The sequence below is a fragment of the Nuphar pumila genome, chromosome 1 (assembly GCF_984573655.1).
Source record: "Nuphar pumila chromosome 1, dmNupPumi1.hap1.1, whole genome shotgun sequence".
In the NCBI taxonomy this organism is placed as follows: Eukaryota; Viridiplantae; Streptophyta; class Magnoliopsida; order Nymphaeales; family Nymphaeaceae; genus Nuphar; species Nuphar pumila.
In genome coordinates this window covers 19371938-19391058 of record NC_143249.1, presented here as the reverse complement: position 1 = coordinate 19391058, position 19121 = coordinate 19371938, and the positions used below count along the sequence as shown (strand labels likewise).

Here is a 19121-nt window from a genome sequence, read left to right as displayed (position 1 = left end):
ATTGCCACATACCATCTTCAAGTCTTAATATTCTCAACTCTTAACCTCCAACCTAAAAGGAATAAGAACTCATGACAATGGTAGTATTGTAATTTTGTTTGTATCATGGGTTGTACTGAGAATTATTTATAAGTAAAGGGCAATCTGGTCATTGTTACTGAACCCTAAAGATAATCTCTACTTCTACTGAGTGTGAATTTAGTCAAACCCAACCTGACCCATGTCCTGTATCCATGTCGACACATGGAGACATGAGTACTCTACCTTTGCTTAGGTACCCATGTTACACAGCTCTTAGGGTTGTACTGAGAATTATTTATGAGTAAAGGGCAATCTGGTCATTGTTAATGAACCCTAAAGATGATTTCTACCTCTAGTGGGTGTGAATTGAGTCCAACCCAACCTGACCCATGTCTTGTATCCATGTCGACACATACAGACATGAGTACTCTACCTTTCCTTACATACCCATGTTACACAGCTCCTATCCTTGATAGTGTTGCATGATAGAACTTTTCATTTCAGTATTGAGTGTGAATTAGGGATGTAAACAGGCCAGATTCTGTTCAGATATAGCCTATACCAAATCCAACCAATCAGATTTGGATTCGGATTCAATACGGATGTAAAATATTCAAAATCAAATCCGAATCCGGTTGACCTGAATTTGGATTTCCTTGTGAAAGTCAAACTTAATGTCTCTGTGTTTACCTATGCACACAGCATTTCGATGGTAAGACACGTGGTGCAAGTTTTTTGAAAATTGGTTTTCTGCATTTATTGAAGTTACATAGTGAAAAATACTGTACACAACAAATTTGAAGTTTTCTTTTACTGCATTTAATGAAATGGGCATGTTTTATACCTCGTAAAGTGACTTTTAAATACATTGGTTTGCATGTCAATAGACTCAATACTGACATCCATTTGGATTGACTTATAAAAAGTGCCAATAAGCATCTGTTAGGGTTGATGTATGAAACCAAATCCGGTAAGATTCAGCAATTTAATACCAAGTCCAACCCCATTAAAAACTTGGATCTATAATGTTTTACCAAACCCGAGTAAATGGATTCGGGTCGGTCGAATATCCAACCCAAACCTGAACCATTGAGATCCCTAGTGTGAATTGAGTCTAACCCAATCCAAGACGTGCCTGTACCCAGGTCGATGCATATTGGGGTGGGTACTCTACCCTTCATTGTGTACCCATGTTACATAGCTCTTATCCTTGATAATGCATGATAGAACCTTGATAGAACTTCTCACTATTATACTTTTTAGGTTCTCAAAAGCATTAGATGCCTTTAAGCAGGTGAACGGATCGAGATGGACTCAGCATCCATAAGAATCCACAACAGGCAATTTATGCACCAATAAGAGGAGGTAAAAAATAAATTAGAAAAGAGAGAACAATGCCTTCCCACTAAAGCAATTCCTCTATAATTTGGCAACAAAGTTACTAGATTTGAACTCCATAATCCAAATTCCAAAATGGCTAGTAATTTAGCACCTTAAAAAATCAAAATTAAAGAACACAGTATGGCAAGAAAGTAAAATAACCATGTGACGATCCTATAGCTCAAATATAAAATCATATCAGAGTAGCATATTTCAGAAAAGCATATGATCACCAAAAGCTTACATCCTATGGTACTCCTTAATCTGAGAATCAGCCAGTAGAAGTTTTTCCCCTCCTTGACCTTCCAAATTTAAGTTATTCATGGCTGTAGTTACATCATTCAACTCTTTTTGAAGCCTTTCTACTTCCTTAGCATGCATTTTCTTTTCTCCTTTCTTCTTCTCTAGTTCTTTCTTGCGGCTTTTAATTTTTGAACTAATGCGAGAGATCTCCTCCTCCAGTTTCAAAAGCTCTGGTTTCTGCAACACCAGTTCACGATCACCATGATGGACCAATGCAAATGAACACAAAATATTTAAATTGATCTTAACTTCCAGGTTTAAGGAAACTTGTTTACATGGCAGAATTTCTAATAACTATATCCATATGAAATGTTTGCAACCATAGCCAAACACATAACCAAAGCTTTTAAAACAATCACATACACCTACAGAACAAAACAGAAAATATAGACTTTTACAAACACAAGTTTCAAATCAAGCACAGGAAGTTTATGTAGCATGTGTGCTTTGCAATAATGTGGAATGGTGCAGTACAGCAGTTAGAGTTGGTACGACCTAAGTGATTTCCAAAAGAAGGGAGTAATGTAATTTCTGGTCGATATGCCAAAAAATAAAGGCAATTTTTTATTTTTCATTAAGAAATCAAATTGCCTCTAGTTGCTACCTTAAGACAAAATAAAACAAATTTTGAAACGTGAAATACAAGGTAAATTCAGAATCACCTCAAATAAGATCAGCCAAGGTTATTAACAGTAAAAAAATAAAAAACACTCAGCAAGGAATAAACACAAACATGCATGCCATGCTGTGCACTCAGATTCAGGGGAACTGTTACCATTACTGGTCATCAACATACCAATAATGATTCAAAACCATTACTTGGATCGGCCCTCCAATTATTGGCCAAAAGCTTTACTTCTTATAAATGTTAGTGACATATCATCACACACACGTTTAATCTCTTAGCAAAAAAAATTTGTTTTTTCAAAAAAGAAGATAACGACACAAAGCTATGAGACAGGAAGGACACCTTCCTTAGAAGATTTCTAAATTATTGCATACTATTGGATATCCACAATATATTAGGCTATTAGGAAAGCATTTCACTTTAAAGAGAATTATTCTAAAACAATTAGGTGGTGTTTGGATATACCCATTTATCCAGATAAACAAGATAATGTGACCAAGATGCATTTTACCCGCTTATCCTGTCTATCAGAATAAGTGGGTGTGTCCAAACCAAGGTTGTCAAACTAGGAAGCGGGAAACGATATGGGAAGCGGAAGCGAGAAGCGATGCATTTTAAAGTGTATAGGAAGCATGAAGCAAGGAATAAAATATATATATATATATAAGAATTGAATGGGAATCAAAATGAAACACAAATAAAAACTAAAATAAAAGTGACTAATATTAAATTTCATGATTTTTTAGTGCAAGAATTAAATTTTTAACAAAATCTAAAAATGATGACTACCAATTTAGAAAAAGCACATGGAAGTGAGTGGGAAGAGTGAGAAAACACATAAAAAACATGAAAAGTTAAGAGAACATATAAGAAGAATAGATGAAGTGTGTGGAAAGCATAGGAGAAGCGTGGGGGAATCAAGGTTATCATCAAGTTTCAGAAGCAAGGAGTATCGTGCTTCCGAAGCGAGTTTTCGAGAAGCAAGCTTCCTACATATCTAAGAAGCTTCCGGTAACTGGTAACTCTGGTCCAAACACCCCATTAGGATAGCCCTTCAATCTAATAAGCCCAATAAGTCTTCAGTTGAATGGCTATCAAAAAATTTGTCATCAGGAACTAGGTGACACACTACATATCACCTCAAACACAGTAGCTAACAAGCATATTGACTTCTTTAACCTCTATCTTGTATTCAATAGGAGATCAAAGGAAACAGTCGAGTGGTGAAGTTGTTCATCATGATGCTTGGTCTTGGGTCCAAATCCCACCGAGTTATCCCCTAGACTGACTATAAAAAAGATTATGGGATAGACAGAGAGACTAGACTGGCAGGGAAATTTTAAATACTATATAGAAATTCAGTTTCAAATATTGAAGCAGCAATAAAGCAATAACCTTGTCATAGTTAGGAAGAGGCAATCAGCACCAAAAGATTCAAGAAAGAGCATCAAATGTGTAAAGATATAGAGTAATTTCTCCTATGAATTCTGTATATAGTATAGAAAGACAGACTATAAAGGTTGAATATAGTTTGACATAGATAGAACCTATGAAAGGGAAAACATTTACAAAAAGAGGCAATAAAAGAAAATATTACAAATATTACCATCTAACAAATCCACCGAACCCATACCATCAAACGTCAAATGGACATCAACTCTTGTCTCCATCTGCATATGGTTAATCTAACATTAGGAACTCCAGTCCCACTAGTTTAATGGATTTTGTTACTGGAAGGCCACAATCTTGATAACATGACTGCATTTAGGAATCCTCCCAAGTCCCATTCCAACTCAATGTTGAAAACTTACTATACTTGACAAGTATCCTAATGACCAATATATCATCTTGGAACCCATCTACTAGCTAATATATCGGCCACTTTCAAATGTTCATCCTGGAGAGAATTTGAAGGATGACTACTTAGATTCCCTTTAACAAGTTATGGCCTTAGCTATACCAAAAATCCATCCAATATGTCAGACTAATATTCATAACATTAATCTAGAGTAATTGCACAAACAAGTGCACAGACAAGCACACGCTGATGTTGTAGGTTCACTTTGGAGAAATAATGGCATTATCAGCATCAGATGGTCAAGTTCAAGGGAAAAATCACTAACCTTTTTATCAAGTTCACCTTTTTTCTTTGCAATTCTCTTTTCAACTTGTGCCATCTCTTTCAGGTATAAAGAATTTTCTTTGTTCTTCTCACTAATGTCAAGTCCACATTCCTCCTGTACTTTCAACTTTTCTTCAAGGGCTCTATTTTCTTTTTCAAGTTCCTTGTTTGTCTTCTCAATATCCTTATCAATATTGAATACTTGCCATAAAAAGTGTTCTCCTTTCAGAGATTTCTGCATCACAAAATAAGACCAGAAACATTATTAATGAATGATAAATCCAGTGTCAATTCAATATGTGAAATGTTACATGCAGCAATCTATTAATTAATTCCTCTAGCTAAGCAAAATCTGTATAACAAGAATTATGACATATAATATCAGCATCCAGAGACATTTACCATATCCTTGATTAGTAAAACCTAATGAAAGCAATTTAGACAATATGAGTATCACCAAAATGGGAAGGTCCATGTCTTTCTTTTCTGTCTTAACTTTCTTTGGGTAAATAAAACAAAGCGTTGTTAAAGGTAAGGAAATACAAGCCCAGCAACAAGATGAAACACATATTTAAATATTAACTATTTTGGGTAATGTAGATGATAACTATGTAATAACTTAGTGAACTGGTATTGTACATATGTAGGCAAACCATGCATGTTGGATACATGGAACTGAAAGCCTATTCCATGAAACAAGATTTCTGTTTGTGAATTAAATGAAATACCATATTTCATATAAATTTAGCAAAATGATATATGTTCGCATCATGTGAGGAACAAGCTCCTCTGTGAGTCAGGACTCAGGACAGAAAAATGTTGTATAATCCATAACATAACCTTTCAACCCCCATAAACAGGTGCATGGTAAGCTATTGTTTTTTCCCAGAAAATGTATGTTTGACATACATTCCAAGGGTCAGCTTCCATTAAATCAAACATGTAGATCACATCTGGAGGGCCAGATGTGAAAAAAATAAAAATTTAGAGTTTTCCACTATGGGGTTCCTTACCCATGTGTGTGTGTGTATATATATATATATATATATATATATATATATATATATATATATATATATATATATATATATATATATACACACACACATATATATATAAGATTATCTTTGGTCATTGACCTTTTTCCTAGATTTTGAATCACATTTTGGGAACATATGCCTCTCTGTGGAGAGAGGGGAGGGAGGGAGAGGAAGTTTATGAAAAGAAGCGTGTATTCACGACTGGGTTTGGATCTTATCCAAACCCAATTCGAGTTCATCTAATTAGCACATGTTCATTAAAGGCATTAATGGCATATTGTAATTTACATTTGATGTATGATAGGTATTTTCGTACCCTAGTAATTGTAACAGCATGTATTATGGGAAGCCCAATACCACAGTCGGCTATTGGAAAATTCTGCAGCTTTCTTGTCTCTCTCCCATTCGGTATCTGCTCTTGTGTATGAAACAGGGAACCACAATTTCTATCATGGTATCAGAGCCACAAATCCAAGCTTAAGAATCTTCCTCCTTCATCCGGTAAAGCATCTTCCCACTCTCGTCTTCAAATCATTTCTCCTGTCTTCAAAACGAATCAATCGAATCCTTCAAAATAAAGTATTTTTCCTTCTCTTTTCATATTTTTGTTTCCTGTTTCTCTACATATTTCTGTTTCACTGTTTGCTGAACAACCTTCTTTTCATAGCCTACCTGATCATGTTTCCTGTTTCTTTGTTTTCTTTTCTTCGCGTTATCATATCTTTATTTCCCTTTTGACTTGTCGTTGCACGTGATCTTATATATTAACAGCACAAATAATCGCGCAAGATCGAATTCACATCATTTGATCTTTGCGTGATTCCAAGGCTTGAATAGGATCGCGTCAAATACTTTTACAAGTTGCCTGCATATCAGATTCAGATCTGGAAGTGATCCCAGGTCTGTCCTGATTAACTAATATCAACATTAGTTAATCTTTCTCTATTTTCTTCTCTGTTTCGCACTGCCTGTTTATATTCCCTCATATTCTGAAAATACACACGTTAATTTCAAAGTAACGTGTCTCTTAGATCAAATTCTAATTCAGAACAGGTTCTAACTGCATAGTTCTGGTTTTCTGCCTCAGTTTTATCATTCAAATAGTAAAAAAAAAAGGCTGGCAGCAGAATTTTCTGATATTAAGTTTCTGTTCTGATTTTCATTAGATTTCAACCGCAATTGTGTCCTTGTCGTAAAGTCATTTTCTTATTTCTTATCTCTTCTTGTATTTTTGGTTTTGATAGAATATGGACTCATTTCCTCACTCTCAGTCTGGTCTTTCCTCAAACTTTCTTAGTCAACTCGTGTTTGAGAAACTGAACAATTCCAATTTTCTAACTTGGAAGCGACAAATCATTCCATTCATAAGAAGTCAGGACCTTTCTGGACATCTGGATGGTTTTGTTCCTGTTCCTCCAGAGTTCATATCACAAGAACCAAAGAATGGTGAGGGACATCTTTCTATTACCTATGTCAGAAATCCAGAATACATATCCTGGATGAAGCGAGATTAGGCATTGGTTGCCTATATCACTTATACATTGTCACAAGAAGTGCTTGTGGCAATTACAAATGATTGCGCCGAAATGCAATTATGGCATCGATTGGTTCAGACATATTCTCAAGTTTCTCAGGCCAGAATATTATTTTTGAAGAAAGAATTTCAAATGTTAAGAAAGGACTCCATGACCATTATGGAGTACTTAAACAAAATGAAGATTATTACATATCAGTTGGCCATCGTGGGATGCGCAGTTAGTGACAAAGATATGGTGCAGCAGACTTTGAGTGGGCTAGGATTGGATTATCATATGATGGTTATTTCCTTATTGTGTTTGTCAGATTTACCTAGTTTTGGAGATCTTCGTGCCAAGCTTTTGCAGTATGAGATGACCTTAAAGGGATTTTCTGAAGATACTCATTCTCAAGGTGGAGCACACACTGTTATTGCCACAGGAGTTGCCTATGGGCGAGGACGTGGTAGATATGATTTTCGAGATAGAGGGAGTCAAGAAAAAAATGGATAAGGAAGTCGTGGAATATTACCTACACCTAATATTCCTCCCAGTGGGCAAAGGCAAAGATCAATACCGACCTGTTTTCTATGCAATAAAAGGGGGCATATCAAAGCAAATTGTTGGTTCAATCCTCAAAATAAAGGTAAACAGCCAGAGACAAGCAAAGGGTCAGATAAATTGAAGAACAGTGACGAAGTCAAGGAGTTGTTACTTTCTGCTCTAGCTGAATTGAACTTAAAGCAAAATGATCAGGGCACTTGGTATGTCGATTCTGGTGCAACCACTCATGTCACTGGTGATGTTGGTAAGCTCCTAACTAGTGTTCCCTATGTTGGTAAAAATAGTATAGTCACTGAAGATGGGTCTCACTGTCGTATTTCTCGCATTGGAAACTTTGTCATTCCTATGTCTACTTCTTCCCTTGCTCTTTCAAATGTCATTTATGCTCTGAATATCAAGAAAAATATTGTTTGTCTCTAAGCTTGTTGTTGACATCAATGCCTTAGTTGAGTTTACTCCTTTTTTTGTTCGTGACAAGGATATTCACACGAGGGAAACGTTCGCTGAAGGAAAGCGACAAGGGAATATGTGGCATCAGGTATTATCTCATTTTTGTTGATAGTTATTCTCGGTATACATGAATTTTCTTTATGAAATGTAAGTCTGAAACATTCAAGTTATTTCAAAATTTTCATTCATTTGTTCACAATCAATTCTCTGATAATATCCTTTGTTTCCAATGTGATGGAGGGGGTGAATTCTCCTCAAATGACTTTATTAAATTTCTCCAGACAAATGAAATACGTAGACAGGTGTTTTGCCCTCATACATCTCAACAAAATGGGATTGTTGAACGCAAGCATCACCATATTGTCGAGAGTGCCATGAGCATGATGCATGATAGTAACCTTCAAGTTACCTTCTGGGCAGAGGCCTTTCATTCAGTCGTTCATATCATAAATCGATTGCCCATGAATATCTTGGAAAACAAATCACCCTACCTTTCATTACATGGTGTTCATCCAAATTATCATGATTTGCGAGTATTCGGGTGTGTATGTTATGTTCATGTTGACAGTTCAATGCGACACAAGTTTCAGGGTAAGGCCTTGAAGTGCAGATTTGTGGGGTATGCTGATGATTATAAAGGATACAGATGCTATGATCCTGTGAGCAAGCGTATCAAAATATCCAGGAATGTTGTATTTGATGAATTGAATTTTGATCACAAGGTCGACACCCTTCCTGAAATTGAAGTTTATCACCCCTGGTTGAACTCTGACCTCTTCTCTAGTGTTGATGATGTTTGTCCTTCAGAATGTAATAAAAGAGATGAGGGAAACATGTCTGATGTTGTACAGACGACTCAGGAAAGTATCATTTCAGATCCACCTGAAAGGTATAAAGACATTGTTTACTCTCGACGTGAGAAGGGGATTCTTCCTAATTCTAATCAAGAGATGAATTATTCTTCTGCTTTTGTTCCATCCTTTGCTCCCAGAAGATCTGCTCGACCCCGACATCCTATTGATAGATGGGTAAGTTATGAGAATTTCACTATGGATTTTCAACTCTTAACCTCTCTAGGTAAAGAAGATCAGCCCACGACTTTCTATCAAGCAGCAAATTCTAAGTGACGGATTGAAGCTATGAATGAAGAAATGGAGGCTCTTCATGAACGTGGCACTTGGGAGATTGTTCTCAGACCACATGATCGAAATGTAGTTGAGTCCAAGTGGGTGTACAAAATAAAGTATAAGTCGAATGGCACTATTGAGCGATATAAGGCTAGGCTAGTTGCCAAGGGATTCACCCAAAAGCAAGGACAAGATTATGATGAGACCTTCAGTCCGGTTGTGAAAATGGGTATTATTCGAATCATATTATCATTGGCTATTGAACATCAGTGGATTATCAGTCAACTGGATGTAAAAAATGTATTTTTACATGAAACTCTAAAGGAAGAAGTGTACATGGAACAACCCACTGGGTATGCAGAAGGTAACTCCAGAGAATATGTGTGTCGATTAAAGAGAGCTATATATGGTTTGAAGCAAGCCTCTCGATCTTGGTTTGACATTTTTTCTCTTGAAATAAAAAAATATGGTTTTAGTCGTTCGCTTCTTGATCATTCAATGCCATTGCGGTTGAAGGGAAAGTTTTATAGGACGACTATTAGACCTGCTTTACTATATGGTACGGAATGTTGGGCTGCCAAGACACATCATATTCAAAAAATGAGTGTAGCTGAGATGCGGATGCTTAGATGGATGTGTGGAAATACAATAAAAGATAAGATTCGGAACGAGGAGATACGTAAGAAGATAGGTGTTGCACCCATTGAGAATAAGATGCGAGAGAATCGTTTACGGTGGTTTGGACATATTCGGCGAAGGCCTAATGATGATCCAGTTAGAAGGTTGGAGAAATGGGAAAATAAATTAGTTAAAAGAGGTCGGGGTAGGCCTAGGAAGACTTGGATGGAGATGATAGGAAAGGATATGAATGCTTTGAACCTCACCGAGGACATGGCATTGGATAGAAATGATTGGAGGAAAAGGATTCATGTGGAAGACCCAAAATGAATTTCTTTTTTGGTTCATATCGCTGACCCCAATTGTTTTGGGATGAAGGCGTAGTTGTTGTTGTTGTTGTTGTTGTTGCTTCTTGATCATTCTCTTTTCATTTTCAAATGTAACAACACAATTACCTTATTATTGATATATGTAGATGGCATAATCATTACAGGTAACTCTGATGAATACATTAAGCAGGTCAAAGAACTCATGAACCACAGGTTCAAGATGAAAGACCTTGGTAAACTGCGATATTTTCTTAGAGTAGAAGTTGACAGAACTATTGAAGGCATGACACTTACCCAACATAAGTATACTATTGATGTTCTCAGCAAAGCAGGTATGAAAGATTGTAAGCCTCTAAGCACACCCACTGTACTTCATCAGAAACTCAGTTCCAGAGATGGCGATTTGTATGAGGATCCTACAGGATATCGCAGGATAGTGGGGATGCTTCAATATCTCACTTTTACTCACCCTGATATTGTTTATTCAGTTAATCAGGTATCTCAGTTCATGCATGAACCGCGTATTGGACATATGAAAGTTGTTAAACGTATTCTTCGATATTTAAAGGGAACTATTGGGGATGGTCTTTTGTACAAAAAGAGTATGAATGAACATAACATGCATGAACTTCTTATTTACACAGATGCAGACTGGGCAGGAGATCAAGATGAGCATAGGTCAGTGTCAGGATATTGTATTTTCGTTGACCTAAATCTTGTCTCTTGGAGCAGTAGAAAACAAAGAGCTATTGCCAGATCAAGCACAGAAGTTGAATATAGATCAATGGCAGCTGTTACACCTGAAGTAACATGGATTAGACATTTGTTGACAGAAGTAGGAGAATCAATATCTAAATGTATTCTCCTATGTGACAATCAAAGTGCCATCAACATGTCATTCAATCCTATCGACCACAGTTGTGCCAAGCATATTGAAATTGATCAACATTTTGTAAGGCAGAAAGTCGAAGAGAAGGAAATTGAACCAGAATCTGTTCGGACTACTGATCAAGTTGCTGACTTGTTTACCAAAGGGCTTATCAAGGATCGATTCTAGATGTTGAAAGGCAAGTTGTTCATGGTTCAAAACCATGTACAACTTGAGGGAGGATGAAAAGAAGCGTGTATTCACGATTGGGTTTGGATCTTATCCAACCCCAATTCGAGTTCATCTAATTAGCACATGTTCATTAAAGGCATTAATGGCATATTGTAATTTACATTTATTGTATGATGGGTATTTTCGTACCCTAGTAATTGTAACAGCATGTATTTAATGGGAAGCCCAATACCACAGTCGGCTATTGGAAAATTCTGCAGCTTTCTTGTCTCTCTCCCATTCGGTGCCTGCTCTTGTGTATGAAACAGCATTTCATACCTATACTCTATGTCACACAGACACTCCATTTTGCCCTCTGAACCAGTGTCGACACGTGTGTCGCTGTGTTGACATGCATCAACAACTAGACACGCCATTTTACCCTCTGTACATAAAGTCTGTATTCGATTTATTGAGAAACAATCATCGTACCAGGGTACTCTCGTAATTATTTAATAGGATGGGTCTATCGTATTTTCTCATTGTAGCAAAGGGTATTTTTGTACATGCTTCTCTCTCTCTCTCTCTCTCTCTCTCTCTCTCTCTCTCTCTCTCTCTCTCTCTCTCTCTCTCTCTCTCTCTCTCTCTTCTGATTTGCGTGAAATCCTAGTCGTCCTCAACATGGTATCAAAGTTGGACGCAATTCTGGGCATCTGACTTAATCGACCCACCTGTGGATCGATTCCAGCGTATATAGTGTTTGATCTGATCTAAGGTCTTCCTCCTTGGGTCTCGCGTGTACAGCAGAAACGCATATCTGAAGCCAGCATGTACAGCGTCTGATCTGACGTCTTCCTTCTCCAGCAGAAACGCAGATCAGATGGTGATCGTTGACAGCGTCTACAAGGACTGGCGTACGTGTGGAAGCTAAGTTAGTTGTGCGTGGTAGGAGCAGGGAAAAGTTTTTTCTAATCGATCGATCGACCCCAACTGCAGTCTTGATATCGTCCTCTCTATGGTGATCCAATTATTTTGGATCTGACTTCTGATCGTGTCAATGGTGGTAGTGTGGACGTCAAACAAGCCTACGGCTTCTGACATGAACCAATCGCATCTCTATCGTGGTAGCTTCTAAGGTTGCAGATGCGGATTAGATCATATCTGATCTATATTATTCTGATATGAAGTTGGGTGTGTGGTCGTGGTATGCAGGCTATCATGGTCGTGGTATGCAGTCTGTCGCAGTCCTTTGTTGAGGTGGATGGTTTAGGTAAAGTTTCATTCAAAGTTACATTTGCAAGTTTTGGATCTCAATAGTCGGTGGTCGTGTATCTCAGATTTCATCAGTGAAATTAAAACCTGATTTAGTCGGTTTCATAGTTGGTTGTTGGTGTGCATCAGATCCGAACTTTCAGCAGGCTGTGTGTGTGTGGTTGTACCTGTGTTTTGGAACAAACCCATTATTTTATCCCATGGCTTAAACACAGAAGTCGGATATGAAGTCTGAAACAGAGGCTGATTATAAAGCCTTTGCAAACCCATTTTCGTATGGATCATCGGTAAAACTGGATGAGACCAACTATGCTAGATGGTCTCGTACATTCATGATATCGGTCTCAGGGCATCGTAGAAAACATATTTTGTTGGAAAATGAGCCCAAAGATAAAATTGAAAAGTATGCTACATGGGAAGAGGACAATGATATTGTCATGTCATGGATTATGAATAGTGTGCAACCTCACATAGCCGATGGGCTTATTTATTATACCACCGCAAAACAAATGTGGGATAATTTGCAAGATACTTCCTCTCAACAAACTAATGTTAGTCAGATTCTTCAAGTAGAGCAAGAGATCTATAAATTGCAACAAAGAGAGCAAACTCTAGCCCAGTACTATGCCTCTGTGAAGGCAGCCTTTGAGAGACTAAACGCACATAGACCATTGTGTTGTGACAAACAGAAACTATACCAGGAGGACACCATGGTTGCACGGTTCCTTACTGGCTTGTCAGCTGAATTCTCAATTGCCAAAGTTCAGATGTTGACTGGCTCAGATGTTCCCACTCTTGTTGAGGCATATAATCGACGAAGTAGGCTTACCATGTCCCTTCCTTTATCCCAATCGAAATCACAAACTTCTGCTCTGTCTGTTTCCTATGGCCAAGGTCGAGGTTTTATTCCTAATACACGAGGTCGTGGATAGGGATGGCAGTGGACCGGGGGAAAGCAGGGCCCCGCCTCGCCCCGTTTGGACCGGGGATGAAGGGTATGAAACGGGGATGGAGGCGGGGACGAAGGTTAAAATCCATCCCCGTCCGGGGGTGGAGGCGGGGATGGACGTGCACTTTTCCCCGCCCCGCCCTGTCCCCGCCCCAACCACTTTTCCCCGCAATATCCCTGCCCCGCTCCGCCTCATCCCCATTTGAACCGGGGATGGAGGACATGAAACGGGGATGAAGGCGGGGGTGGAGGATAAAATCCATCCCCGCCAGGGAGGCGGGGCAAGGGTGGAGGATAAAATCTTGAGGCGGGGCGGGGGTGGAGACCTTGTCCCCCGCCCCGCCCCAATGCCATCCCTAGTCGTGGATGTGGTCGAGGCATAGGAGGACGAGGCAAGCTCCAGTGTACCTACTGCTGGAGATTTTGGCATTTAGAAGATAGATGCTTTGACAAGAATGGAAGATCTCTTGCACCTTCAGCTAAAGTTGTTCTTACGGCTCAAGTCGCCAAACCTGAGTCTCCCGCTGATCCTCCTAGTGATACAGTTACTCTTACTCGTGCTGAGTATGATGATTTGTTGGCACATCGTCTGTCTAGTTCCCCCGTGGCTGATGTTGCATGTTCTGCAGATGATGGATTATCTTCCATAGGTAGTCGGTGGATTATTGATTCAGGGACATCTAGACATTTGTGTGGAAATGAACGTGATTTTTCATTTTTGAATAGTGTTGCTAACCATAAAAAGGTAGTTCTTGCCGATGGAAGTTCCTCTCCCATTGTTGACCAGGGAAATATCTTCATCTCTCCTACTCTTCAGTTATCAAATGTTCTTCATGCCCCTTCATTCCCTCAAAATTTGTTATTTGTTAATCGTGTTGCAAAAGAATTGAATTGTAGAGTAATATTTGATCCTACTTATTGCACTTTTCAGGACTTGCTGACGGAGAAGAAGATTGGTGGAGGATATGAGGAAGGTGGAGTCTATTATCTACACCAACCAGTTGACTCTGTTCATTCGGCAATTGAGTCATCCTCTAGTCTGTTGCTTTGGCATCATCGTCTTGGTCATCTTCCGTTACTTAAATTGGATAGAGTTATTCTTCATATCTCGTCGTCCTCTACTTTGTTGTGTGAAGCATGTCAGCTTGGGAAGCATCATAGGAGTTCATTTCCGTCTAGGCAGAGTCCTTCAAGTCAAAAATTTGTTTGATCTTCTTCATGTTGATGTTTGGGGTCCAAGTAGAATTCCTAGTCGTTCTAAGTGTCGTTATTATTTAGTCATTGTAGATGATTTTTTCAAATTATCTTGGGTATTCTTGTTAAAAGATAGGCCTGAAGCCCTCATTATTCTTAAATCTTTGATTATTGAAATAAAAACTCAATTTAATTATTGTGTCAAAGTTGTTCGCACTGACAATGCTCTTGAATTCAAATCCTCTGAATTATTACAATTTTACAAAAATCTTGGAATCCAACCTCAAACTTCTTGTTCCCATACCTTGCAACAAAATGGAGTAGCGGAGCGCAGGCATAGACACATTCTAAATGTTGCTTGTTGCCTCATGATTCAGTTTAATATGCATGCGTCTTACTAGGGAGATGTGGTTCTAACTGCGGGATACCTAATAAATTCGTATTCCCATTCAAATTCTCAGCCTTGAAGTTCCATTGTTCTCTATCTCTCCAAAGGTGTTTGGTTGTGTGTGCTTCGTTCATAAACTTGGTCCCAACCGAGATAAATTGTCACCTCAGTCTATAAAATGTGTTTTTGTTGGGTATCCCAAACACCAAAAAGGATATCGTTGTTATGATCCTATTTCCCAGAAACAGTATGTCACTGCGGATGTTTCATTTTTTGAGTCTATCCCATATTTTTCTAGTACCTCTCCAATATTACATGCTAGCCAAGATGATCTCTTTCCTCTTCTTGTTCCTCCTTTTCCATTAGAGTCTGTCTGTCTTGAGCCTCTCGTTCCAAGTCTGGTTCCGTCACATTACAAAAATCCTCCTGTGGTGTACACACATCGAGCTCCACCCAACTCTGTGCCTTTGCCATCAGCTTCTCCAGAGGTGAGTGTTCATGACCCTACTAACGAGCCTATTGATGATGGTGATTTACCTATTGCTCTTCGAAAGGAAAAAAGGCAGTGTACACTTCATCCTATTTCTCAGTTTGTTTCTGAGGCAAGACTTGGTGAAAATATAAAGAATTTTGTATTAGCACTATCTGTTGTGTCAGTTCCTCTTAATCATCATCAAGCTCTTTTGGACCCCAAATGGGTGAAGGCCATGCAGGATGAAATGGATGCACTGCTTTCTCGGAGAACATGGGATTTAGTTGATCCTCTACATGAGGTTGATATTGTTGGTTGTAAATGGGTCTATACTATTAAGTATAACTCAGATGGATCTATTGAAAGGTTTAAAGCTCGCCTAGTTGCAAAAGGCTATACTCAAACTTATGGGGTGGACTTCTTTGAAACATTCTCTCTCGTTCCTCGTCTTGGGACTATTCGTCTTGTTTTATCAGTTATTGTGCACCATGGTTGGTCTCTCTGTCAGCTTGAAGTGAAAAAAGCATTTCTATATGGAGACTTGGAGGAGACAGTTTACATGCAACAACCCCTGGGGTTCAAAGCTCAGGGAGAGTGTCAGAAGGTTTGCAAGTTGAACAAGGCAATCTATGGTCTCAAGCAGAGTCCTCGTGCGTGGTTCTCCAAGTTGGTTGAGGTCATGTAAGCATTTGGGTTTGCTAGATCTACCTCAGACCACTCTCTTTTTATTAAAAAGACTTGTACAGGGATTGTGGTTATGGTAGTATATGTTGATGATATTATAATCACAGGCAGCAGTGAAAAAGATATCTCTGAAACCAAGTTCCACCTGCAGAAACACTTTGTAACTAAGGATCTGGGATCACTAAGATATTTCTTGGGCACAGAGGTTGCAAAGAGTAAAGAAGGATTGGTTTTGTCACAACGAAAATATGTCTTGGACCTGCTGAAGGAGACAGGGATGTTAGGTACCAAACCTGCAAGGATTCCTATGGATCCGAATGCTCACCTGTTTGATGGAAAATCAGAGTATGTGGACAATAACAGTTATCGTTCCTTAGTTGGCAAGCTATTATATGTGACTGTAACCAGACCTGATATATCTTTAGCCGTGAGCAAGATAAGTCAGTTTATGGACAAACCTACAAAGGCTCACTGGGAGGCTGCAATGATGATTCTCAAATATCTAAAGTTATCCCCTGACAAAAGACTATGGTTTAGACAAAATCCCTCTCTATATGTTATTGCCTACTCAGATGCGGATTATGCAGGGTCGGTTGTTGATAGAAAGTCAACAACAGGATTTTGTGTGTTTGTTGGAGGAAATTTGGTTACTTGGAGAAGTAAGAAACAAATTGTTGTTGCTAGGTCGAGCGTTGAGTCAGAGTATCGGGCTATGGCTCAAACCACTGCAGAGATGATGTGGGTTAAATCTGTGTTGACTGATCTCCAAGTAAAAGTCTCATTACCTATGGAGATGATATGTGATAATAGAGCTGCTACTTATATTGCTAATAACCCAGTGTTTCATGAGAGGACAAAGCATATTGAAGTGGATTGTCACTATGTACGTGACTTGGTACAAACTGGGTACATTTGTACCAAGCACATAACTTCAGAAAACCAAATTGTGGATGTTTTTACAAAACCCCCGGCTAGTTCAAGTTTTTCAAAGTGTTGTGACAAGCTAAACATCATTGATATATATGCACCAGCTTGAGGGAGAGTGTTGAGAAACAATCACCGTATCAGGGTAGTCTCGTAATTATTTAATACGATGGGTCTATCGTATTTTCTCATTGTAGCAAAGGGTATTTTTGTATATGCTTTATTTTCTGTCTAATCTCTCTATTTAAGTGAGATTAAACCTAATGAGAAGTTAACGACTCTCTCTCTCTCTCTCTCTCTCTCTCTCTCTCTCTCTCTCTCTCTCTCTCTCTCTCTCTCTCTCTCTCTCTGATTTGCGTGAAACCCTAGTCGTCTTCAACATGATTTATAATTTATAATTATTTTTTCAGTTTATAACTTTATATTTTCAGTATATAACATATATTTTAGATACAGCATATATATTTAGATTATACTCAGTTTTTTTTGAATTTATGTGATATTCAATATATATATATATAGCCATGTCCCCGTACCCACATTTTTTGGAATTGTTGTGTCGTACCCTCCATACCCATACCTGCACCCGCACCAGTCCCCAGGTGACATAGACGATACTACAGTTCTGGAGTGATTGCAAAAAAAATCACAGGAATGACAACATTTGCAACAATCACTACCCAAAAAGCAAATGACATAAACTCCTCCAGTTCATCGCACCACATAACTTTAAAAAGTACAAATAATTCAAAAGGCCAAATATAAACACATCCAAAAATTATCTGGTTAAAAATAACAAGAGAAAACCAATTATAAACTATGAAAGAAATGCTAATCACGCATACCAACTCATCCTGTAAACGAAGATGCTTCTCAGCTTCTTCTTTTTGTTCTTTCTTCTGCTTCCGCTCCAGCACAATGGTCCTTTTTTTCTGATAAGCTGATGCCGATTTCTCTTCAGCCATAGCCTTCTTTTCTTCGAATTCGTCATATTCTCGCTTGCATTCATCAGCCCCAGATATTTGCTCAATTAGTGCAGTAAGTTCTTTGGGATTTTTTGAAGCGATTGATTCAACATCTCCCTGGAGCAAGCAAAATTAGTAGCTAAAAATATCTGGGAAAAACATATCTTGGATAATTAAATGAAAGTTGGTGTCATAGAAAGTTGACTTCATGGAAAAAGCAATAGGCCTGGAAAATCATTAAACCCCGAATTCGTGAGCATGTTCACTCTCTTTGTTTTAGCCATTGATGGATAAATGCTTCTTTCCTTCATACTATGGTCTTATGACAGGCTATAGCCTATAGGCAACCTATAGCATCCAAAACATAGGCATAAATCATTACACAAAAGAGGGTTTAAATTATAGTATGCACTTCAAAACATCATGGACAGCTAGCACTGAAACCACGCCCGAGTTTAGCCAAAGGATGAGAAAATGAAAAACATTCCAAATGTATTCCCATTCTAATAAATCATAGGCTAACCTCTTGAAAATTTGCATGTTTCGGTCTCTGAAAGCTTAATTTCCCACTTGTGATTTATTGTGTATTCTACCAAATCCCAAATTAAACCCCATAAAAATTTGCACATGTGCTGGTCTCTGTAAATTCAGTTTTCCAATATTATTTGCTGTAAGGTGCATGACTGAATTCAATCCCTTTGTCCCTAGAAAATGAATTAACAAACGCAATTGCTAATATTATATTCCATAAAGGCTAAGATTAGGGGAGGTACAGAAACTAGCCACGTATCTAACCACCAAGAAAATCTCTAATGCTATTATATTAGATGAATCATTGGGGAAATTATACCAGTAAGCATGCTATGAGCCGTAACTAAATCTCATGAATCTTACGCCAGGATAGTCATAAATTTATAACACCATTCTGAAATTTTAATAAGGGAAACTGATGTAACCCAATACGGTAGAAATGATTCTATTATAAAGAAGCTTTCTGCCAGTCCAACTATGTTACAGGGACTCTCCAACTAGGTACCGCACCCCTGTCGCACATGCACCCGATGTGGTCAACCTAACCCTGGGTGCAGTCAACGCACCCAGGATCATTTATGTCCAACTTTTGGACATTATATATATA

General features: G+C 38.3%; 1 protein-coding gene across 1 annotated transcript in view; it reads right to left on the bottom strand.

Moving 5' to 3' along the window:
- The window catches only part of LOC149848234 (structural maintenance of chromosomes protein 1-like), a 72499-nt gene that overhangs the window by 51049 nt on the left and 2329 nt on the right, over nt 1-19121 (bottom strand). Inside the window, exons 2-4 of the mRNA XM_089985918.1 lie at nt 17864-18100; nt 4456-4689; nt 1646-1881 (exon numbers count right to left, since the gene is read on the bottom strand). Of these exons, the coding sequence (XP_089842044.1) occupies nt 1646-1881; nt 4456-4689; nt 17864-18100 (707 nt within the window). The remainder of the gene's footprint in view (nt 1-1645; nt 1882-4455; nt 4690-17863; nt 18101-19121) is intronic.